We start from the raw sequence: 24,797 nt of genomic DNA, 5'->3' as shown, positions 1-24,797 counted from the left end.
AAAGGCTTCAGCCATCTCATCTGTGCTCATGTTGGGTTCTGCCAACAATGAATATGGGGATGTTTATGGAACCCCCTCTTTGATATAGATTCAGAGAGTAATAGAGCATGGAAACAGGCCCTTCGGTCCTATGCCTAACCAGATGCCCATCTAAGCTAGTCCCATTTGCCTGTGCTAGGCCCATACCCCCCTAAGCCTTTCCTCTCCGTGTACCTGTCCAAATGTCTTTTAAATGTTGTCAACCACTTCCTCTGGCAGCTCACTATCTTTTTTATGGCTCTGATTCTGATTCTACTACTACCTACTGCAGTCCTAGTCTGGTAACTTATGTCCTTCAAAGTCTCAACCAACTCCACTAGTGATAGTTTTACTGAACCACGTGGTGAGGAGTACTGAAGCCCCTCATCCAGCAATGATCTGTGACCTTGCTTTGTGAAAGTAGTATTCAACGTGATTCATCATTTGAGGCAGGGAGACCCAATGCCATGCGAGTCATTTCCTCCCAACTGTACATCTCAGTGCAGCAGACTGGTGGGTTTGTTGTGACACATGGTACAGGTTATATCCACAAATCATGATGGAGGAGTCTGCATGTTAACTGTTAGGTAAGATTCTCTTTGACTTAATCAGCCGATTATGTGATTTGGCTTTTTAACAGTTGTCCCATTTTAGGCATGTTTTATATGTTCATAAGATGGACTTCATTGGTTAAGTATATAGTGTCCAAATCTGATATCCAAGTTGATGCAAGTGATCTGCCCAGTTTTAATATGGCTATGGAACTACAATATTCAATCCATATTTCAATGGACTGCAACACATGCATGGTTAAGCAAAGCAGTTTTGAAACAATCTGCAGAAAAGATGCCAATGCATCTGACCTCCTGTCTGCAGCTGGACTCATCACTGGGCCCAATAGCAGAGCAATGATGCATTGAGCAGATGGGCTGGAGGTACACTGCAGCTTATCCCTCTGTTTATAAAGGGTATTTTCAGAATAATTACAATTTCTACAGTAGGTGGTAGTAGAATCAGAGCCATAAAAAAAAACGAACTTGTCTTCGCCAGTCTACCTGTCACAGAGACCTCTGTCCCTGATACTAATGGTAGAAGCGACTGTGATAGGAAATATAATCCTATTTACTTGGATGCATCCACTAACTCTTAAAAATGATAAATAGTTCACTCATTTTACAACAATGTTTTTAATTATTTGTTACTTTATGATATTTCATTCATTTTTATAATTTAAGTCACTTATTTTTTTAATTATAGGACTGTATTTGAACAGTTTTTAAATATGACTACCAGATACGTACATTAAAAATAATTCCACAGACATTTAAAAACAGTCCCAAAGATCTATAATAGCAATGCAGCACAGAGCCTGCTCCGCCTTGCAGAATACCTCTCAGCCAGAGAGTCAGATCAGTCAGCCCTGTGTATACAGAACAGGATAGCGTGGACCTCAGGTTAAGACAGCTGGTCAGGTCCAAGGCAACAAAGCCCACTCTACTTTGAGATAGCCATTTGGTAGAAATGAGAAGGTACTGCAAAGAGCAATTAAAAGTCAGCTCAATGCTATGGATCATATAGGATGAACCAATGTAAACTCTCATTTAAACTAGGGAATACAATTGTTTACTTTTCCCATAGCAATATAACTACTGAATACATAATGCTGCCATTTTGTTCAATGCCTCTTATGCCATGGGCTAGACTGTATTTGATCAATGACTGCCATATAGCAAAGTTTGTTCATTAGCAAAAAAGGCTCAATGGGCTTGATAATCTGTATGAATATAGACCTATATTGTGCCCTAATAAGAAAAACACGTTGAAGCATTTCAGATAAGCATATGGAAAACAAATACCAAGCCAAGGAAGACTAATATTTCAGTACCCTGAAAATACAAATTTGCCAAAAATAACACGCAAGACCCTTTTTCCAAGTATAAAATTTAGCAACAAGGTTTACATTCATTTATGTATTTTTCTAAAGTAACTAGAAACAGCTTGCAGCAGGGCATACTGATGCAAGCAATCATAAGAGAAAAATCTGATTCGTACTGTCCTCTCACATTTTGCTCATGTTAAGAACTTGAGATATCCACTGATCATTTTGGATTCAGAAAAGCCACTTCTCATCGACTAATTACCAATGAACATTGACTATTATAACTGGAAAAATTTCAACAGCAAAGTACTGGATCATAATATCTTAATACTAAGGCTAAAGTAAACAATTTTGTTTAAAACAAAATGGTTACCTATTGGTTTCTGTTTTTGTGGCTTTTTTGTTCTCCTTTTGTTCTGAGATCCTGATTTTGCAAATAAAGGTAGGTTTGATTCCTTTTCATTACAATCCTTTACTGAACTTCCATTTTCTGGGGGATCCTTAGGAGTAACTGTATTCTGCTCGGACATTCTGGGCTCTTCCATTCTATTTTCATTTTCCTGAACACAAAAACTGGCCCTTATTTCTTCTTGTTCTTCAGTTCTTTTAGGCATAGCTACCAATTTCTTTCTTTGTCGTCCTTGTTTTTTGCCTCCTAACTTTGTTTGCTTAGAAGCCAACAAATGTTTTGAATAAGATGAAGACAAATTTATTGAGCTTTCAGATTCTAAAAACTTCTTAGAAGCAATCACACTTTGATCAAAAAGTTCAGCCTTTTCGATACTGTTTTTAGATTCCTTAACATGAAAATGATGTTCCTGGTGTAATTCGTCTTGTTCTTGTAACTCTTCCTGCTCTTCATTTTCATTGGATACAACTATAGATTTTTTCCTTGGTCTTGCAGATTTCAATTTTTTTTGTCTGGGAGGTAACAGATATTTTGAGTGGGATGAAGATTCATTGTGTACTTCCTCTTGCTCCTTCTCAGTATTATTTTTCAATGGACATGCAGGCCGTTTCCTAGGTTGATTTTCATATTTTGCCTTACTTTTTTTATTCTGAGCTAACTGATTTTCATCATTTATCTTTGACTGAATAGTGAATGTTCTCACTTTTGCTGTCTTCTGCTTTCTTTCTTTCTTTTTTGTTGTCTTTGCATCCACAACAGGTTCCTTTTCCTGTTCAGCTGGATCCTGCTTTTGTACAAAGGCTTTCTTTGGTATTGTAATCCATGACTCAAAACAGAAGTTCTCCTCTTCTTCTGATTCAAATACAAATTCAAGGTTAGGTGCTGAAGTAACAGGAGTAAATTGTTTTGGGTGTGGTAATGCAGAAATAGCAGGCCTGCAAAAAAATAGATTTTATTTTAAATTATCAAATTCTTCTCTAGCATTAAAACTATTATTGGTATTGAACCTAAACAAATGTATGAAAGTAGACACTACTTATGACAACACAGGAGGCCCATTGGGTCCAAGCCAGCTCCCAGCAGCAAAATCCCACCAGTTCCATTCACCCTCTAATTTATTCTCTCATGTGCCCACATCAACTTCCCTTCAAGTATTTTGCCACTTACCTGCACTAAGTGGTAATATACTATAGCCAATTAACCTATTAGCATGTCTTTGAAATGTAGGAGGAAACAGGAGCACCCGTCAGCAACATCATAGTCACAGGAAGAATATGAAAACTCCACATAGACAGCCTTCAAAAGTCAGGATCAAATGTGGTCACTGAAGCTGTGAGGAAATTCTTCTGCTGCCATCAGTTGCTTGACACTATATGTTCAATAGAAACACTGTTGCTCTTAAGCACTTACAGTGTAACCAGCTGCCTGAACATAAGAAAACCACTTATTATGGCTGTGCATTATTTAGACTACACTTGGTTTCCTTAAAAAAAAATCAAAAGATTTTACATCTTACAATCTATAAGAATACATGAGAGTGCAAAACCTAGAATAATATTGATTTTGTACATTTGTAAAATGGTGTTAAATCATGCTGCTTCCGTAACAAATTTATAAAAATGACAACACGAGTTAGTAAAGGCACTAGGTTTATCAAGGAACTTTTTGACTCTGCAATATTGTTCAGATTAAACCTCCCTGCTGAAGTGAATCAAATCAAAGCTGCTAATGAATAGTCCCATGCTATTTCAGAAATGACAATGACAAAAAAACTCAAGGCTGAAGCCACAAGGTTCTTTCAGCTGCAACAAGAAGTTCCACATGCTATTCATAAATCACATTTGTTAAAGATATGATAAAATGGCTTTCAGGAATTGGAGTTGCAACATTATTGTACACCAATAACATAATTTATGCTTGGAGAAATTGGAAGCAAAATTTGAAAATTGATAGACGACATTAAATTGGGATATGGTTAAAATTAAGGAAGACAGCAAAAAATAAACTTGCAGAATGGGCATACATGGAAAAATAGCTTCAGTACAGATAACTGCAAGTAGGCATATTACTCTCTCAAAAGTCAAACTCTGATAAAGGCAGAACTGAAGAGAGATCCAAGGCACAGATACCAAATTATTAAAAGTAGCCATACAGGTTTATTAAGCCGTGCAAACAAATGATTGGGACTCATTTCTAGAGTAACATAAACAGAGTCTTGGTTCAACCACTCTTGGCACTTGACTAGCTATGAAATATGGACATGACCAAATCATACCCACACCAGTTTACCCTGAAAAGTTTTTCTGATGAAAATCTGGAAGCATGACAAAATTGGGAAAAATATCCCACAAAAATGGTAAATAACCTGATATATTCATACTTTGATTCATTCCTTTCAGCAAGTCTATATGCTACTCCTGAAACTACACCAGAAATAGTGACGCAATGTCAGGAGGGAGTGGCTCTTAACAATCCTACTTATTACTGGAGCAAGGGCATTACAAGTAGTTTAAATAAAGAACTTCAGTAAATACTACCAGGCAAAGCTCAGGATCATGATTAGTAACCAATATGGCCAGTCTTCTAGGACACATGACTGCCTGAGTGGCAACCGGTGGAGGGAACACAAAACCTATTTCAACTTTTTTATTAGCAAAATATCATTGGAAGGAATGGGCACTGAAATCATTGCAGAGATGAAGTTCCACCTTCAAAATACAGACATTATCATGTCATGTACCCACTACCACTTAGTTAGTTGAAACAGAAGCAGAACCATCCAGCAGCTCAGAGCCATCAAGTAGGTCAAAACCAACAATTCAACCCAACCAATTACCACATTATCAGCCCACTATCAGGAAGGTGATGGAAAGAAAGTACTGTCAACATGCTACCAAGCAGCACTTACTCAAAAAATAAGTTAATAATTGAATTTAAGTTTGGGCTTGGCCAAGATTATTCAACTCTAGACCTCAATAGAATTGGTTTCAACATGGGTAAAAGAGCTGAATTCAAGCACCATGGAGAGGGTGACTACAGAATAGAATTTGACCAAGAGCAGCATTAAGAAATCCGGGTAAAACTAAAGTTGTTGGCAATCAGGGGAAACTCTCCACTGGTTAGAGTCATAAGAACATAAGAAGTAGGAGCAGGAATAGGCCATCTGGCCCATCAAGCCTGCTCCGTCATTCAATAAGATCATGGCTGATATGGCCGTGAACTCAGATCCACTGACCTGCCTTTTCCCCATAACCCTTAATTCCCTTACTATGCAAAAATCTATGTGTCTTAAATATATTTAATGAGGTAGCCTCTACTGCTTCCATAGACAGAGAATTCCAGATTCACTATTCTCTGGGAAAAGCAGTTTCTCCTCATCTCCGTCCTAAATCTATTCTCCTGAACCTTGAGGCTGTGTCCCCTAGTTCTAGTCTCACCTACCAGTGGAAACAACCTTCTTGCCTCTATCTTATCTAACTCTTTCATAACTTTATATGTTTTTATAAGATCCCCTCTCATTCTTCTGAATCCCAGCGAGTATAGTCCCAGGCAACTTAATCTCTCCTCTGAGGCTAAGCCCCCTCATCTATGGAATCAACCTGGTGAACCTCCTCTGCATTGCCTCCAAAGACAGTAAATCCTTCCTCAAATAAGGAGACTAGAACTGTACACAGTACTTCAGGTGCGGCCTCACCAATACCCTGTACATTTGCAGCATAACCTCCCTGCTCTTAAATTCAATTGCTCTTGCAATGAAGGCTAACATTCCATTTGCCTTCTTGATAACCTGCTGCACCTACAAACCAACCTTTCGCAATTCATGTACAAGCTCTCCCAAGTCCCTCTGCACAACAGCATGCTGCAATCTTTCACCATTTAAATGATAATCTGATCTTCTATTTTTCCTTCCAAAGTGGATGACCTCGCATTTACCAACATTGGATTCCACCTGCCAAACCCTTGCCACTCACTTGACCTATCTATATCTCTCTACAACCTCTGCATAATTTACTTTTCTACTCAATTTAGTGTCATCAGCAAACTTAGATATGCTACACTCAGTCCCCTCCTCCAAATCGTTAATGTATATCGTGAACAGTTGCGGGCCCAGCACCAACCCCTGCGGCACACAGCTCACCACTGATTACCAACCAGAGAAACACCCACTTATCCCAACTCTCTGCCTTCTATTGGTTAACCAATCCTCTATCCATGCTAATACCTTACCCCCAACTCCATGCATCGTTATCTACCAATGATTGCTGTTGAAAGTGAATCTTAGTTTTTCACATATTTCCTTCATATGCTTTCCACAATATTTCCTTTGTCATTTTTTTCACTCATCCTCATCAGGGAAGATACCAAGGTCACAGGGCCTCTATTGGAGACATAAATTCTGTGCCCTGACTGATAAAAAATAGTTACAGATTGCAAATCTCAAAAATATTTCCCCAAGTGAAAAAAATCACATAGTGAGCCAGATTGAATCATTTGGTGTTGCAAACAAATGGCTCTTTGCTTGCAAAACCAAAGCAATGACTGTTCCTGATTTTAAAATGTAACAATGAATAGTTGTCATAACACTCCTGTAAAAAAGATGAAAACTTACTTTATCCCAAAACTTGAAAATGATGCTTTAGAAATCAGAGGTGTTTCTTTCTGTTGTTTTTCAAGTCCAGAGGTCGATGGAACAGCATTCTCAGATGGATATCCCCTTTGGTGATTCACACCTATGTTGTTCAAGATGCCAGGTGTTTCATTTGTATTCAAGCTTCGTCTGCAATAAAAACGAGTACAACTTCACTACAGCAGATGTAAAATCCAGCATTTAGGAAAAGTGGGAACTTCAAAGACTAACATGCAAGCATAATTTCTTAAGCAGAAGTTGCTGCAGCTTTCTAGTTGACCCACGAAGAGCCACTGGAATCTAAGTAGAAAATAATATAATACTGCTCCAAATGCAATAATCAACGTATTATCAAACAATAGAAATAATAAGCCTTTCCTGTATTTAGTCTGTCAAGTCACATCAGGATTTTAAAATTTTCAATGAGATATCCTTTTATTCTTCTAAATGCTAGCCAATATAAGACCAATCATCCCAATCGCTCCTACGTCAGTCCTTCTATCTCAGGAATCAGTCTCCCTCCAAAGCAAGCATGTCCTCAGATAGAGACCAGAACTGCACGCAACTGCAGTAAGATATCCCTGCTCTTGAACTTAATTCCTATGACTGTGCAGGTCAATGTACGATTTGCCTTCTCAACCACCTGCTGCACCTGCATTCTTTTCATCGACTGGTGTACAAGGACATCAGAGTCTCACTGCACCTTCCCCTTTCCTAATCTCTCACCATTCAGATAATCTGCCTTCCTGTTTTGCCACCAAAGAGGACAATCTTACATTTAGCCATTTTAGTGATCTGCCATGCACTTGTTCACTCACCTAACCTACCCAATCATTTTGGAGCCTCTCTGCATTGTCCTCACATCTCACACTCCCACCCAGCTCTGTGTTGACCACAAACTTTGAGATATTACATTTAATTCCCTCATTCATATCATTGTTAATAACTGGCACCCAGGCACAGAACCTTGTGCCCTATGCATGCCCAGGATTTGTTTCCTGCCTGCCACCAGCTTTCCATCCATGAGGAACATTACCCCCGATCCAACATGCTATAATTCCACTTGCAAATCTCTTACATGGAATTACATCAATAGCCCTCAAAGTCCACATCCACTCATTGCCCCATCTATTCTCCCAGATACATACTAAAAATCCCAGTAAATTTGCTGAGCTTTATTGCTCTTTCATAACTCCATGGTGACTTTGACAGATCCTGTCACGGTTTTCCAAATGCTCTGCAATTACATCTTTAACAATGGACTTTAGCACTTTCTTCACTACCCATGTCAGGCTAACCACTCTCTAATTCTCCATTTTGCCTGTCCCTCCTTTTTTTTTTACATAGTGTGATGACATTAGCCGCCCTCTAAGCCATAGGAACTCTTCCAGAGTTTAAAAAAAGTTGGATAATGACTATAAATGCCATCCATAATTTCAAGGGCCAGTTCCTTAATTACTTTGGAATACTGTCTTTCAGGCCCCGGGGATTTATTGTTCTCTGTCACAGAGAGCTGATTTTTGATCCAACTTGGCACTTTCCTTTGAATCCATACTTTTTAATCGTTTCACCATTCTGCGATGTGAAACCTTGCCAAAGGACTTGCTAAAATTCATATTGACTATACTGAATACACTAACCTCATTAGCACTCTTTGCTACCTCCTCAGATATCATCTAGTTATTCCTTCAATCAAAAAATGCTTGTTGTTCAAATGATAAATAATCCCTCAGAAACTTTTCTAATGATTCCTCCAACACTTGTTAGGACCCTTCATCAGAACTTTTCTTTTTCATGGTACTTTAACAGTCATCCAACTAAAGTTCAAAACACGTTTAGCATAACTTCATCCTAACCCTCTAAATATAAACTACCCTTTTAAGTTTGCTTTTCTTCTGATTCATTGATCTGCATTTCCTGTCTTGCAGCCATCCCTGATTCTTTATGCTTCGACCTTAGTTGTTGATACTACCGATGTTAAACTAGCTGGTCTATTGTTTGCTGGACCTGTTCCATCTCCCTTCATCCAAATAGCAATAATTTTAGCTATTTGACAATACTCTTGCATTATACCTTTTTTTAATTAATTATTAAACATGTCCAGTAGTGTTTCTTCTCTTCAGATGATTTCAAAATTCACAGATGGAATCAGCCAACAAGGCATTTTATCATCTTTAAGTTTGACTAATTAAACATTTCTCCCTTTGTAGAGGTGGCCCCATCATGCCCAACTTTCTTGGCAGTAAATCTTAAAACTATCATTTTGCTATAACTGCTTGTGAGTTATTCCTGACTTTTTCCTAGTGGCTCCATTTTTTTTTAAACATAATTTTTTAAATAGAATATTTTGTTTATTTATGTTCCATATTAGTTTCTTATGTTCACAACTGAAGAGATTGAAGTGAGGTGCACATCAATTTGGGGAAAATAAGCATAGTAATGTTCAATGTGAAAACCAAGAGTACAAACGAATACTATTTTCATTGCCAGTGAAAATGATGCATGAAGAATGGCCAGATTTGATCCGAGTTGACTTAATGCTCATAGCAATACTGATTGAGCTCAGTCCACATGCCAAAACTCACTGATTCAGTTTACAAATTACAGAAAGCTACTTGTGTGCGATAGTGAAAGGCTGCCATACTTGTAGAACCATACATCAAGCAAGAGGTAGCTTAGCTGTGAGCTTTAGTAATCAGAAACTAAAAAGGGAATTCTGCATTGATTATACCTTCTTGAATTAATTTTCTGTGGAAGTCTTGAAAGAGCTAGAGATCCATTCACAATTGTAGGTTCCTTATTCTTCCCACTATACAAGCTGGTTCTTGACTGATGTATTTCCAACCCAGCTAATTTGTCATTTTCATTATTATCTGCTGTAGTCTGAGCCAATGGCATCGATACCAGATCCACACATTTAGTGCTCTGATCTGTAATGAAAATAGGGCAGAAATTTAGGTTACATACTCTCTGTAAAGCTCCAAATAATTTTTTCTGCAATAAACTTAGTGATAAGCAATAAAATATTCTTTGACACTTTGAAATAACATAATTGCTCAAATAATTCATATTCAACCCTTGAACACAAACAACTATTATGGAAATGTAAATTTGCTCTTTTAAAAGAAAGACAGCAAATTACTACAAGGAAGTAGCTAACCAACAGTTATGCCAGTCAGTAATATGGTCTTTTATGAGCCTTAACTGAGAAGGATTATTGGAGTAGTGGAAAAAAGAAAGAAGAGTACCCCCTCATCCTCAAATGAAACGAACACCACTTGTTTCAGGACACACATTCAGCCTCAGGTACCTATTTTTGATCCTGTACATTAACATTAGTGTTGCAACTGAATGAATTTATGCCAACTTGGACATTTACCTGAGAACCTTTAATATGAGGTAACACAATTCTCTCCTGAATTTTCTGATCAAAAGTTTTTTTTTAGGGGTGACCTACTTTTTAAGGGAGCATTTATGGAATACATCAACGGCACGGCATGGTAGTGTGGTGGTTAGCGCAACGGTATTACAGCACCAGCGATCAGGGTTCAATTCCCAGCGCCGCCTGTAAGGAGCTTGTACATTCTCCCCGTGAATGTGCGGGTTTCCTCCGGGTGCTCTGGTTTCCTTCCACATTCCAAAGTCGTACAGGTTGGTCGGTTAGCAAGGGTATAATTGGGCAGTGTGGGCTCATTGAGCCAGAAGGGCCTGTCACTGTGCTGTATAAACAAAGTTTTACAGTAGAGTTTTGAATTTCCACTGTGGTCAAAACTAGTACTGATTGGGGCCAGGTTGTCTCAATTTTCCAAAAGCAAAAACTTGGATATTGAGAAGTTCCCTTAGAGTTAAGACAGGAAAATGCATGATGGGCCAAATAGCTTCCTATACTGTAATTTCCATGATTCTATGAAGAGACTATCTAATCCCAAGTTACGTGATTTGTAGGATTTTTTATTAATGTTCCTAATTTAAATGCAACATTTAACTGTCAAAAACTATATCTACAAGAATTAAAGTAACTTCCTCAGACCGCAAGATTCCAGTGTTAGCAATTCTGTACTTCCAAACATAACTTATTACAACGACTCAATGCACACCCTGCATCCTGACCGTGCCACCCACTTCAAACTAATTTCTGATTTTACACTTCAAACTAATTTCTGATTTTAGTGAGAAATAAATGTGAAGTTCGGCTTTCAAATTTTTTAACTGCAAGTTTGCAGGGCACTCAGTTCATTCTCTTTCAAAAAGAAAATAGGAAAAGGGCACAAGCAAATTATACAAGTGTCCTTAAGCAGAAGACAGATATTGGAGAATTCACACAAGTATGGTAGAAAGCATGGACACATTATGTTGTATAAAACCTGAATGGAAACTAGTATGATTTTTGTTAATTTATTACAAGACTACATCCAGTAATAGTTCACAGCAAGATGCATCTCAGGAATCACCTCTCAGCAAATGCAAACATTGATGATGAAATACACTGCTGCCTTCAATGAACTAGCACAGCCTTTGGTTGAGGAAATGGGTATTGAAAGTGAAGACCTCAGATCTAGCACAAAACTCATGGTCAGCCAGGTAGCAATGTTTCTTGCCCTCCTATATGTCTCTGAGATCTGATTACCAACAGCAAGCATCTCAAAGCACTGGAAAAATATCATCAAACCCATCTCTGCTAAATTCTCCAAATTCTCTGTAAGGACAAACGAACCAACTTCAGTATCCTCACCCAGGCCAAGATCCCCAGTATTAAGGTCCTGGTTAGATCTTATTGACAATATTGGGCAGGACACATCATTCACATGCCCAACACCAGATTCTATTCCAAGTAAGAGATCACCAGGCAGAAGGGGGAAAAAAAATCAAAGGGTGTGCTCAAAAGCAGCTGAAGAGCAGACCATCTCCCAACTATCCACCTGCCTGGCCTTCATCTACCACTTACCCCATCTGCAGTTCCCATATCGGCCTCATTATCCACTTCAGAATTCACAAACCCTCCAGAATTGAACAAAACCATCCTAAATCCCAAGGAGTTGCCCGAGGAGATAACAACATCCAGCAGTTATTAGCCCTTCAAGTTTATTCAAAAAGAATGCAGCAAAGTAGTTTATTACTAGTAGGTAAGATTTGAATTTTGTCTGGAAGTGAGTTTGTTTCTATTTTCTTTACATGATGATTTTGTTTGGTATTTTTGCTGTACCAGCTGTAAAGCTCAAAAAATTAATGCATACAATCTTCAGCAGAGATATACGAACACACAGCAAAGTGGGTTTTAAACATTCAAAGCAAAATAATTCTGTTTAGGTTAGCTGACATACTATATTTGAATCACTCTTTTAACAGGAAAAAGTAGCACAAATTACATGCTATTTAAGTAAATGCATAATATAATTTACCTGATGATATTGGCCCTTTAGTCACAGGCTGCTTGTTTGGTGTTTCATTTCCAGAGCATAACCTCTTATCGGACACTTTTCTGTTACTTTCAACTGCTTTGGCCAAATTGGTTGAAGTACCAGTTTCTGCCGAGTTCTTACAATTTACTGCACCCTGCTGAGGTACTTTTGAATCATCCATTTTATCAGTCTTTTTTACAATGCTTGAAGGTAATTCTTCCTGGAATCCCTCATAATCATCTCTGATACCCTGAATTTTGACATACTTTTCCCCTGACTTTTCTTGTTTTCTATATCCCAATTTTGTTTTTTTCATGGAAGTCAAAGACTGTTTAGAGGCAGTTGAAGGTTCATTTTGTAATTCTTCCTCAGCATTATTCTTTGTGGGACATACAACAGTGCTTTTGCCAGATTCTTCTGGTTGGAGTTGTTTGTTTTGTTTGCAAGATTTTGTGTCCTCCAATTGTTTATGATGGGACAAGTGCTCATTTAATAATTCTTTTTGTTTGACATCTCTGACAGCAACTGAGTTTCCACCTGCTTTCTGGTGTTTTTCTTTCTTTGATATATTCTTGATGTCGAAGACAGATCCCTTTTCTTGTTCAGCTGGTTTCTGGCCCAGTACCTTCTTTGGTACGGAAGTCCACGATTCAAAACGGAAGCTCTCTTCTTCTATCAATTCAAACTCTAAGTCATTACACTTTGGTGCAAAAACACTGGGCACAACTTGTGGTGGCTGTGTCAATCCAAAAACAGTTGGTCTGCAAAAGAAATGTGATTAACTGAATTAGCTCTCTTTAAATATTGATTTAAATGTTCATTTAAATATCTGCTGAGGTACAAAACTACAGCCAATCCAAATCCAACTGGAGCACTTATAATTTTATTTAAACACACTAGCCTGACCCAGAGGCATTTGCATTACAGAGTACCTGGACACTAACATTGAATCAGACTCAGCATCCACAACTGAAAAGTGAAACTCCAGTCACCTTTCATCCACATGCCATAGGCAGATGTCATGGCCTGACTGTGGCATCAAGGCAAACTTAAAGCCAATGCCCAGTAAAATACTGGAGCAACAAACAAGATGGTGGAGGAACTCATACATTGACCCTTCGATAAATCTATAGACATGAGCTCTTCTTCAGCTCCTCCCATGAGAAACCAAGGCATGTTTACCCTGCTTTTTCCTGTAGCTGCAGGTCATGCTCAAACCCAGTTGGTCCACTACAGAAGAAGCTATGCAGAGAGAATAAATGAAGAAATAATACTGTGTCTCACACCCAAAGTCGCAATCTTGTACTCTCCTCAGTGTTCCCTAGCAGTCTGCTAGCCACAGAAGCGTAAAATAGTACAATAGCCAGGTTTTTAGAGTGCTGCTTTGAAGAACTATTCTGCCTATTTTTTCCACTCTGTATTGAAAGCATGACCCAATTTCAGCTGCTAAAGCTCCAAAATGAAACATTTACTTTCTCTGCTGCCATCACATCTAGGGTATGTCAGCTTTTCATATCATCAAATTCTCTGTTACTTTCTCTCAGTCATGGTAAAATGCTTCACTCTTATTTGACCCATGGTTCCTTGCAATTTTATATTTTTTTGTTTCTTTTACAACAAAGATATACTAAATATTTCTTTAACATTATTTCCATTCCCTTATTTTCTATAACAATTCATCTTTTTCCTGTCTACGGAACTCATTTTTTTTGCATACTTGTAGAAGCTTTTGTACATTGTTCATAGATTTCTCTCATGTTTTATTTTCTTCCAATTCTCAAATTAATTGCACTACTTAGGAACAACATGAACCTCTTAATCCAACACTATCCTTAACTTCACTAGTTAAACATTGATATACCACTTGTCCTATGAAGTTTGCATTTATCAAGGGAATTTCAATAAATCTGAGTTACAGTGGCATGCAAAAGTTTGGGCACCCCTGGTCAAAATTTCTGTTACTGTGAATAGTTAAGTGAGTAGAAGATGAACTGATTTCCGAAAGTCATAAAGTTAAAGATAAAATGTTCTTGTCAACATTTTAAGTAAAATTAATGTATTATTTTTGTTTAGTGCAATTTTAAAGTGAAAATAGGAGAGGAGCACCATGCAAAAGTTTGGGCACCCCAAGACATTTGAGCTCTCAGATAACTTTTACCAAGGTCTCAGACCTTCATTAGCTTGTTAGGGCTATGGCTTGTTCACAGTTATCGTTAGGAAAGACCAATTGATGCAAATTTCAAAACTTTATAAATACCATGACTCCTCAAACCTTGTCCCAACAATCAGCAGCCATGGGCTCCTCTAAGCAGCTGCCTAGCACTCTGAAAATTAAAATAAATGATGCCCACAAAGCAGAAGGCTATAAGAAGATAGCAAAGCGTTTTCAGGTAGCCGTTTCCTCAGTTCGTAATGTAATTAAGAAATGGCAGTTAACAGGAATGGTGGAGGTCAAGTTAAGGTCTGGAAGACCAAGAAAACTTTCTGAGAGAACTGCTTGTAGGATTGTTAGAAAGGCAAACCAAAACCTCCGTTTGACTGCAAAAGACCTTCAGGAAGATTTAGCAGACTCTGGAGTGGTGGTGCACTGTTCTACTGTGCAACAACACCTGCACAAATAGGACCTTCTTGGAAGAGTCATCAGAAGAAAACCTTTCCTGCGCCCTCACCACAAAATTCAGCTTCAGAAGTTTGCAAAGGAACATCTAAACAAGCCTGATGCATTTTGGAAACAAGTCCTGTGGACTGATGAAGTTAAAATAGAACTTTTTGGCCGCAATGAGCAAAGGTATGTTTGGAGAAAAAAAGGTGCAGAATTTCATGAAAAGAACACCTCTCCAACTGTTAAGCACTGGGGTGGATCGATCATGCCTTGGGCTTGTGTTGCAGCCAGTGGCACGGGGAACGTTTCACTGGTAGAGGGAAGAATGAATTCAATTAAATACCAGCAAATTCTGGAAGCAAACATCACACTGTCTGTAAAAAAAAAAGCTGAAGGTGAAAAAAGGATGGTTTCTACACCAGGATAACAATCCTAAACACACCTCAAAATCCACAATGGACTAACTCAAGAGACACAAGCTGAAGGTTTTGCCATGGCCCTCACAGTCCCCCAACCTAAACCTCAAAAGAGCAGTGCATGCAAGGCGGCCCAAGAATTTCACAGAACTAGAAGCCTTTTGCAAGGAAGAATGGGCAAAAATCCCCCAAACAAGAATTGAAAGACTCTTAGCTGGCTGCAGAAAGCGTTTACAAGCTGTGGTACTTGTCAAAGGGGGTGTTACTAAGTACTGACCATGCAGGGTGCCCAAATATTTTTTGAAACTATAAAAGATGGAATTAAAAAAGTAATCTTACTTAAAATATTAAAGAAATGTGTCATCTTTAACTTTATGCCTTTTGGAAATCAAGTCATCTTTTACTCGCTTAGCTATTCACAGTAACAGAAATTTTGACCAGGGGTGCCCAAACTTTTGCATGTCACTCTTTATTTAAATGTCTGCCATTTATTACCTATTATTATATATTTTAATCGACTTTCCCAATCTATTTCAACCAACTTTCCCCTTACACTGAACTGAACATCCATTTCATTTTAAGGTCCTCTCAAACTTAGGATCAAATTCTATAAATGATCACTCTTCCCCAAATTATCCTTTACTATAAGATTAATAATTAATCTGGCCCATTGCACAATACTTAATCTAAAATATCACATTCCTCAGTTGATTCAACAAAGTTTTAGTAAACTGTCTCAAATCCATTCCATGAACTCGCTCTCCAGGCTACTTTGGCTCATTTGTTTAGCTTGGCTCAAATGCTCTAATTCACTTGGCTAAAGATTGCAACACTGTGATATTTTAAAATGATTCATGACAGAAGCTCTGCTTCTGCAGCTCATGGATAAACTTTTAGTATCTCCAAAAATATTTCAAGCAGATTAATCTATTCTTCTGTCTTCAGAATAAAAAAAAGTCCCCAGTACAAACAAAAAATCCAGCCACATTAGCACTTGTGATTTATACAAATAGATTGAATTAAAGTAAGAAGAAAAGGATGCAATTTTTGGTCAGCTTCAGGTTCCCAACCTGCTTGGCTTTGTACAAAATCAGGAGATCCTCTCCTGATCAGTCATGTGGACAATTCTGTCAAACAATCCAACTTAAGCTTTTTTGATGAATCACAGTCTCTCCTTGTGTAGAGACTGGAGAATACTGCTAAACCCTACAATTTGTCATTCTCTACGTGTTAAAATGCATTGAACTGATAGTCAGTTTACTTTTCAGTCATTCAAGCCTCAGCTTGGTGAAAGATGGATGTCCCAGATGAACTGAAAGTCAGATACTTAATGCATCTGCCCATCCACTTCTCCAGACTCAGTAAAGAATCCAGCAGCAGAGCTCCAACGTGCTGAGAAGTACTTTACACTAAAAACTGACATCCAAGCATTTGAATGGGGTCACTGATCCTATGTAAAAGGTAAATGCAGGTAAGTGGTTGAGTTATTTTAATTATTTATTAGTATTTAATAAATCTGAATTCAACTGATTTTTTAATTATTTGTCTACTTAAATAGTTTTTCATGATTCCTAACTAACCAAGACACACACTTAAAAGCTGTTCGAAAACCACTGAAATCTGGCAAGATAAAGGCAGCTGTTAGGACACTTCAAGGCTAGGCCTTTGTGCTATAGAGCCCATTTCACCTCATGCAATACTTCTTCAGTGCAGAGGGTCAGCTCGCCTTGGTTCAGGTGAGACCAAATGCAGAAAACAGGGTACAGTTCAGCTGGCTGGAGGAGCCCAGGATATTCACTGTAATTGTCTCCCTCTGGACTAGCAAAACCATCCTCACTGTGGCAGACAGCCAAGTCCAACTTGCGCCCATAACACTTGTGCCTTGCAAGATAAAGCACAGACACCTAAGCAGATGGAAAAAAAAAGATAGGTTGGAAACAGAACAGGTGCTTGAGGGAAAAAAATTGAGGGTGTGAGGCAGAGTATAGGGCTGGATGAATGATGGCGACTGACAAAGCGGCTGGCTTGAAACTAAACTAATTAATTCTGTTGCACAGGAATAATAAATTCAACTGGAAGGTATTGAAAGGAAAGAAATTAAAGTGTACATTATAAGAACTTGAGAAACAAACACCAGGTAGAAACAAAATGCAGACAGGCCTGTTCCACGATGTATCGGTGATATGCAGACTAAAGGAAAAAGTACTCAATATTTTATTTCTCACTTCCATGTACACTTGGAGCATTTGTAGTGGATGGGTGTTGGGGAAGGTATTCTTTGGTAACTGCTTAGATCTAGCTGACGAAGATTACCAGTGCAGTCCATGAGATTGCTGGTACTCCTCAATGACAATTCAATAGAAGGAAAAGGAGTCTACATTTTATCATGTATTTTCTCATTGTAGTTAGGAAGAATATAATTAAGAGCAGTTAAAAGTAAGAGGAAACACATATAGGCAAGTTGGTGTAAGACAGCAAGGGTGAATGAGTCTCTGTCCCTTCAGTTTCATTTGGTTTTAAATTTCACCCATGCTTCATGTTCCTCAAACCCCAACACCAAATTCTATTCACAGCAACTGCACCAAAACTCATGCCAGATTTAGTTATTTTGCCATGTATACAAAATCTGTTTTAATTAACAACTTTTCTCCCTTGCTAACCACTGAAACCATCCATAAATTTTAACTGTGCTGCCATATCACCTATTCATATTCTCAGCTTCAAAAACAGCAACCCCAGCTTCACAAACAAACAGAACGTTGGAAGAACTCAGCGGATCAAGCAGGATCTTTGGAGGCAAAAGGTGTATGTTGAGGTTTCGGGTTGAGACCCTGCATTGGGACTGAGAGGGAAGTAGGAAGATTGCTAGCACATAGCAGTGCAAAGGAGGGGTTTTACAGAGTCTAGTAAGTGATTGGTGAAACCAGGTGAGGGAGGTGGAAGAAAGTTGAACAAACCATTAGGTGGACAGGTGAGTATGTGTTAGAGAAGAATATTGGGGGTGTGGGTTACCTGAAACAGGAAAATTCAGGTATCTTGACCCAAACGTCGACATACACCTTTTGCCTCCACAGATAATGCTTCACCTGCTGAGTTCCTCCAGCGTTGTTTTTTGTTCCTGATTCCAGCATCTGCAGTCTCTTTTGTCTTCCAGCTTCTCAAATCTCTCCACATAGCTGAAATCCTTCACCTCGTGTCATTCTAATAAATCTTTTGTTTGTTCAAAACCATTGTCACCTTTTCAAAAGCATGTTCTCAGAAAAGAACACAATAGTCCAGGTGAAACATAACCAGCATTTTACAAAGGTTAGGATAACCTCATTTCTTCCATATTGTGTTCTCGATCTTTCCTTTATTAATAAAGCCGTGGATTCCATAAGTCTTTATAAAGCAATCACAAACTTATCCTGTCACTTTCATTGAGGTGTAAACATACCTCAGGTACCTATTAAGAGTTATTCTTTAATTAGATTCTACCAAAGAGGTATACATTTACAAGTAGTATTAACAAAATGTCCAACCCTTGATTTCCAGTCAGTAAGCTCCACAAATGGAGAAAAAAAAGTGCAGACTACAAGCACACAAACCCCTTCTGAAGACAGTTATCACAATATGATGCCAATAACCTTCTACAGCAGCTCAATCACTGTCACAATGTCAGTTGTACAACTCCTTATCTCACTCAGTTTTTCTTTCCACTCAACAGGATTCTTAAATCCAAGATTTGTGTCAACTGATTATCAGTTTCGTGATATCTGTCTTATCTTTATTAGCCATGGTAGGCTTCTGAATCTCCACCTTAATAATTTAAGATGGCAGCTGTGGTTCCAAATTAATTTCTGTCGAAATAAATAAATAAAATAACTACTGAAATAAAGTAGCACATGTAACGATATTGAAAAAAATTATGTTAAAACAAATCATCTGTAGCTGCTTTGTGAATCAATTGTTCACTTCCCCAAAACATGAACCACTCATATACATAGGAAGCTTTACTGCTAGCCTGTGTCACCGACTTAAATGACCTTGGGCAATGTTGCTGACTGTATTCTCAATAACTCTATAGGTTGGGGCAGAGAAAATAGTCAAATCATATTTCCTATCTGGGCCAATTTCCAGTAAGCTCTGCACAAGTCAAGGAAGTACAGACTTGGGGTTAAATGCAATGGTCCAGAAAGCTGAACCACCTACTGACAATCACTGATTAAGTAATTCAGCCTAAGCTGAGAACATTGGTGCGCATGGAAACATGCCATTGCAAGGAGTCCACACCTTAAAGAAAAATTGTAAAATCAGAGTCATAGAACACAGAACAGGCCTCTCAGCCCAATTCCGCATTGACTATCAATCACCCACTTACAATACTCTCTCCTCATTCATTAAGTAGGAGAAAAAATTACCAGATAACAAAATGGTTCATTAAATATCTAAAGATATACATACTTCTTTCCAAAACAACTTGACAAAGTCTTGGGTTCTTCAACTCCTAAAACGTTTGAGGCGATATTTTTCTGTTCAGCTCTTACATTTGGACTCTTCACGGCTATGGGCGTTACACTTGTATTGAAACATAGCCTACAAAACATAATTATGTAAAATGAGCTCAGTAGCAATGTCACAAACCTACATTAGGAAGCTATATACTAGACATCAAAAAATCTGGTGCTAAACCATTGGAAATGGAACTTAGAAAAACTGAAATGAACAATAATAGAGAAGCAGTGGGAAACACTTAACATAATGCATACCCCTGGGAAAAATATATTCTGCCAATAAAGAGTAAACACTAATGGAACATCATGGATGATTAAAGATAAAGGGAAAATTAGGATATGGATTTCATATGGTCAACCCTCAGTCTCCTGTGCTCCAAGAAAAAAAGTCCCAGCCTATCTGGCCTCTCTTTGTAGCTCAAGCCCTTCAGTCCTGATAACGTCCTCATCTTTTCTGAAACCTTTCCAGCTTAAGAACATCCTTCCTTATAGCTGGGTGACCAAAACTGCAAACAATACTCGAAGTGTGGTCTCACCAAAGACTTGTACTGTTGTAACATTAGTGTGGATTTCAAAAGGTTGAGTCCATCAAACAAATAGCACAGGAACAGGCTCTATGGCCCACTGTGCCAATCATGATGCCAATTTAAATGGTACATCTGCCTGTACATAGACTATATCCCTCTATTCCCTGCTTGTTCATGCGTCTGTCAAAATGACTTGTAAACATTGCAAGTTGCCAGCTTTATAGAAAAACAATTAGTATGAAATAAACTGTTTTCTTAAATTGAGAAATTTGCAAGTTATTTGTATTTCTAACATGCAAAATAAGAGATATCATCCTTGTCAGAAGGACAAGTATCATTGGAAAGGTTGGAAAATTTGCTACTACCATTAATATCTTCCCAAGCCTGTATACTATCACTCAACTCTTTTTATACTCAGACACTAGATTCATACCTCATTTTTGGTTTAGAATTTTGTGAAAGTCTTGAGGGATTTGGAGTTGAGTTAACTACTGATGCTTCTGCATCATAAGTGATCCCTAATTTTTCTGCAGGAGATATGTCAGCATCCAATACTAGTGCCTCTACATCAATGAGGAGTGATCCTTCTGGTTCATCAAAATCTCTTCCATCTTCAACAGCCTCAGCAATGCAAACACCATCACCAACACCATCATCATCCATGTTGACTTTGTCAGCAGCAATAGCTACGGGTTCTAGCCAATGGGCAGTCAGCTTTTTTGAACTGCAGGAGCCTTTAAAAAGAGAGGAAATAAAATGATTAAAATTAAAACTATTAAAATTGTGGTACCAGGAATTTTAAAAAACAATTTCCAATCTGATTTTATTTTTTGATATGGCAGACACAAACACTAAATGCTCGATGCAAAAAGACACATGGCAAAGAGCAACAGCTGTCTGTCATCACCAGAAGTCACTGAAGATCACAGCATCAGCAAACTGCTTCATAGACAGTGATGCTAGCAATAACTGCAAATATCATGTAAAGATGAGGATAAACAACAAATAGCATGGCCTCCAGAGAACTGGAACTGGTTTATTATTGTCACTTGTACTGAGGTACAGTGATAAACTTGTCTTGTATACTGTTCATACAGATCAATTCATTACACGGTGCATTGAGGTAGTACAAGGCAAAACAATACAGAATGCAGAGTAAAGTGTAGAAAGAGTAAAGAGTAGAACGATTATAATAGATGAGTAGATCTGCAGAGGGCAGCTTGCAACGTGCGCCACATTCCGGCACCATCTTGAGAGAAGTACCAAAAGCTGAGATTGTGTAACATTGAATCTTTATCATAAAGAAGTGACTTAAAGTGATGTAACAATTATTTTGTGACGTAAAAATTATTTTGTTCAGTGCTCTGGTGATCATTGTATTTTAACTCTCCTGTCAAAAGATTAATCTCTTATTTGCACTTACGTAATCTGCCTTCTCAATTCACACCAAGTTAATGAATAAAGTTTATAATGTTGAATTCACCAGATTTTTATTTATCTGCTTTATTTGAAATAATCTGTTGCTTTAGGATTCCACACCATATCTGAAAAAATGTAACCGACAAAATGTAGGGAGTCATGTAGCAGAGCATAAGAAATTCAAGTAAGCAAGGGAACAATTGCCAAGATTCTCTGCACTAGATCTCCCCATCAGAAGTTTATACAGGCTGTGAATCATACAGGTCCTGAAGTTAGAGTGGTAGATGATACAGAACATGAAAATCATCCAACATAAAAAATCCAACATTATGTTATTTTAAACATGTTTATTTTTAAATCCCATAGAAACCATAGAAAACTACAGCACAGAAAACAGGCCATTTGGCCCTTCTAGTCTGTGCCGAAACATTATTCTGCTAGTCCCATTTACCTGCCCCCAGCCCATACTCCTCCAGACCTCTCTCGTCCGTGTATCTATCCAATTTACTCTTAAAAGTTAAGAGCGAGCCCACATTTACCACATCAGATGGCAGCCCATTCCACACTCCCGCCACTCTTTGAGTGAAGAAGTTCCCTCTAATGTTCCCCCTAAACCTTTCCCCTTTCACCCTAAAGCCATGTCCTCTCATACTTATCTCTCCTAATCTAGGTGGAAAGAGCCTACTTGCATTAACTCTGTCTATGCCCCTCATCATTTTGTAAACCTCTATCATATCTCCCCTCATTCTTCTCCGCTCCAAGGAATAAAGTGCTAACATGCTCAATCTTTCCCTGTAACTCAACTCCTGAAGACCCGGCAACATTCTTGTAAATCTCCTCTGCACTCTTTCAATCTTACTGACATCCTTCCTGTAGTTCGGCGACCAGAACTGCACACAATATTCTAAATTTGGTCTCACCAATGACTTATACAACCTCACCAAAACATTCCAACTCCTATACTCAATACTTTGATTTATAAATGCCAGGATGCCAAAAGCCTTTTTTACAACCCTGTCTACCTGCGACTCTACTTTCAGGGAATTAATGTATCTGAACTCCCAGATCCCTTTGTTCCTCTGCACTCCTCAGTGCCCTACCATTTACTGTGTATGTCCTCCCTTGATTTGTCCTTCCAAAATGCAACACCTCACACTTGAAAATCCCTTAGGTGGACTTTTCTAAATTTCACAATCAAGTTATGTGCAAACTGAACCTCTACTGCATTTAGAAAACCTGCAATATAAAACTATACTCGTAAATCCTCCAAATGCAAAATGCTGCTGAGGTGAATGACATAAAAAGACAACATTAAATACATGGTACAAACCATTATTTCCCCCATCCTTGTCTGTGTAAGATTCTGGCGCTTGCTGAGATGATTACTTTCAGGTGGCTGCAATTGTGTTCTGGTAGTAGACCGTTTCTAGGTGCAAAAATAAAGTGTTTTTTTACATTTTTAAACTTTTCCCTGAACCTTATAAATTACATGACACAAGCATTCTGTCTTTTAATTTTCAGTCACTGGCCAGCAGTTCTCCTGGAATTGAGGAATGCAAAATGCATACACTGACAGAAGGTAGTTCTCAATATATCTGTGCCAAACTGACAAAGAATAGCAGACATTCTTTCACCTTTAGGATACAGGCAAAAATCCATTCAAAACTGATGAAACACTACTAAAGTAAATGGGCATGATAATGGGTCATGTTCTCCGTGACCACATGGGCTTTCTCCTATTTCCTCCCACATTTCAGATTCCATTGTGTTGGTAGGTTAATTGGCTACTGTAAATTGTGTAGAAACTTGGAGGTGGGGAGTTGATAGGAACGTGGGACAAATGGTTGAAGGGAAAATTAGTGGAGAACTTGGTGAGCCAAATGGCCTTCTTTTATGTTATGATGAAATATGGCAATTTAAGTATCAAGGCCAAAACCTAGCATGCAATACCAAATTATATGAGTGCCTATCAATGCAGCAGTAATGCAGCTCAAAAATCACAGCCCAGGCATGCAAGCAGCTTTCACTCTATCCTTAACCTCAGGCTTTGAGCTTAGCTCCAAAACTCTGGGTGTCAGGGTACCTGAGAACATGTTCATTCCTCAACAGATAAAAACAATTTCTATTGCCCAAGAATCAAATCTATAATTTTATCACAATGGAAATTGATTGCAGAAACTTTTTGTGACCACATGGGTTTCCACCAGTGCTCTGGTTCCTCCCACATCTCAAATGTGGGGTTGTTGGGTTAATTGGCTGCTGTAATTGTGTCAAATGTGTACCAGTAGTAAAATCTAGGAGTCTTGGATGGGAATGTGGGAAGAATAAAATAGTTTATTGTAGGATTAGTGTAAATGGGTGTTTGGTATGAGCTCAATAGGCTGAAGGGCCTGCTTCCCTGCTGGATGACTCTATCACTATTATCAAATTCCAACAAAAGACAAGGAAAAAGATGAAACTACAAAAATTAGTAAGATAGAAACCACTTAAGAATAAACAGAAAACATTTAGTCACCTTGTTACACTGGAGACCTTGGAGATTCATTCGTTTGGATTTTCCCCTTTTTGAAAGTGAACTTCAAAGTGGGATGTAGAATCTAGTAGTGGCTCAGTATTAATACGCTGGAAAAATAATTAAGAATAATATCTATCAAGCACTTCACGTGTCATTTTCCCCAAGAAGACATAATTCCAAAGATGTGGCCAGGCATGTTTCAGTAATGTGGATGGAGAATAACGTCAAGATTTCTCAGTTCAGTATTAAGAATGCAGTGCAGTTTACAGATATTTTTATTTGTCCAATTGCAGCTTTAGAATTTCTTAGAATTTGATGGCCATAACAGGGATCTTCTGTATGCCCCCATCACAGGCAGAACTGGGATTCTACAGAACTACAACCTAATAAAAAAAAAATTCCTCTCTGACAAAAGTAGCTTTCTTCCTGCATCAAATTTCAAGACTATTTTATATTTGTTTTTAGATGCATTTCGCAGAACCTCCTTACAAAC

At 38.2% G+C, this 24,797-nt stretch overlaps 1 protein-coding gene across 2 annotated transcripts in view; it reads right to left on the bottom strand.

Annotated features, from left to right (window-relative positions):
- The window catches only part of LOC127572478 (centromere protein C-like), a 55,888-nt gene extending 31,569 nt beyond the window's left edge, over window positions 1-24,319 (bottom strand). For both annotated transcript variants that reach the window (XR_007956634.1, XM_052019803.1), the window contains exons 1-8: window positions 24,305-24,319; window positions 23,120-23,215; window positions 20,804-21,104; window positions 19,794-19,925; window positions 12,333-13,093; window positions 9,665-9,863; window positions 6,916-7,083; window positions 2,271-3,241 (exon numbers count right to left, since the gene is read on the bottom strand). Coding sequence is in view for 1 of the 2 variants with exons in the window: in XM_052019803.1 (XP_051875763.1) it covers window positions 2,271-3,241; window positions 6,916-7,083; window positions 9,665-9,863; window positions 12,333-13,093; window positions 19,794-19,925; window positions 20,804-21,033 (2,461 nt within the window). In the remaining variant the exon portion in view is untranslated. The remainder of the gene's footprint in view (window positions 1-2,270; window positions 3,242-6,915; window positions 7,084-9,664; window positions 9,864-12,332; window positions 13,094-19,793; window positions 19,926-20,803; window positions 21,105-23,119; window positions 23,216-24,304) is intronic.
- Window positions 24,320-24,797: the final 478 nt, after the last annotated feature.

The sequence above is a fragment of the Pristis pectinata genome, chromosome 7, assembly GCF_009764475.1.
Source record: "Pristis pectinata isolate sPriPec2 chromosome 7, sPriPec2.1.pri, whole genome shotgun sequence".
In the NCBI taxonomy this organism is placed as follows: Eukaryota; Metazoa; Chordata; class Chondrichthyes; order Rhinopristiformes; family Pristidae; genus Pristis; species Pristis pectinata.
This window is presented reverse-complemented; position numbering and strand designations above follow the sequence as displayed.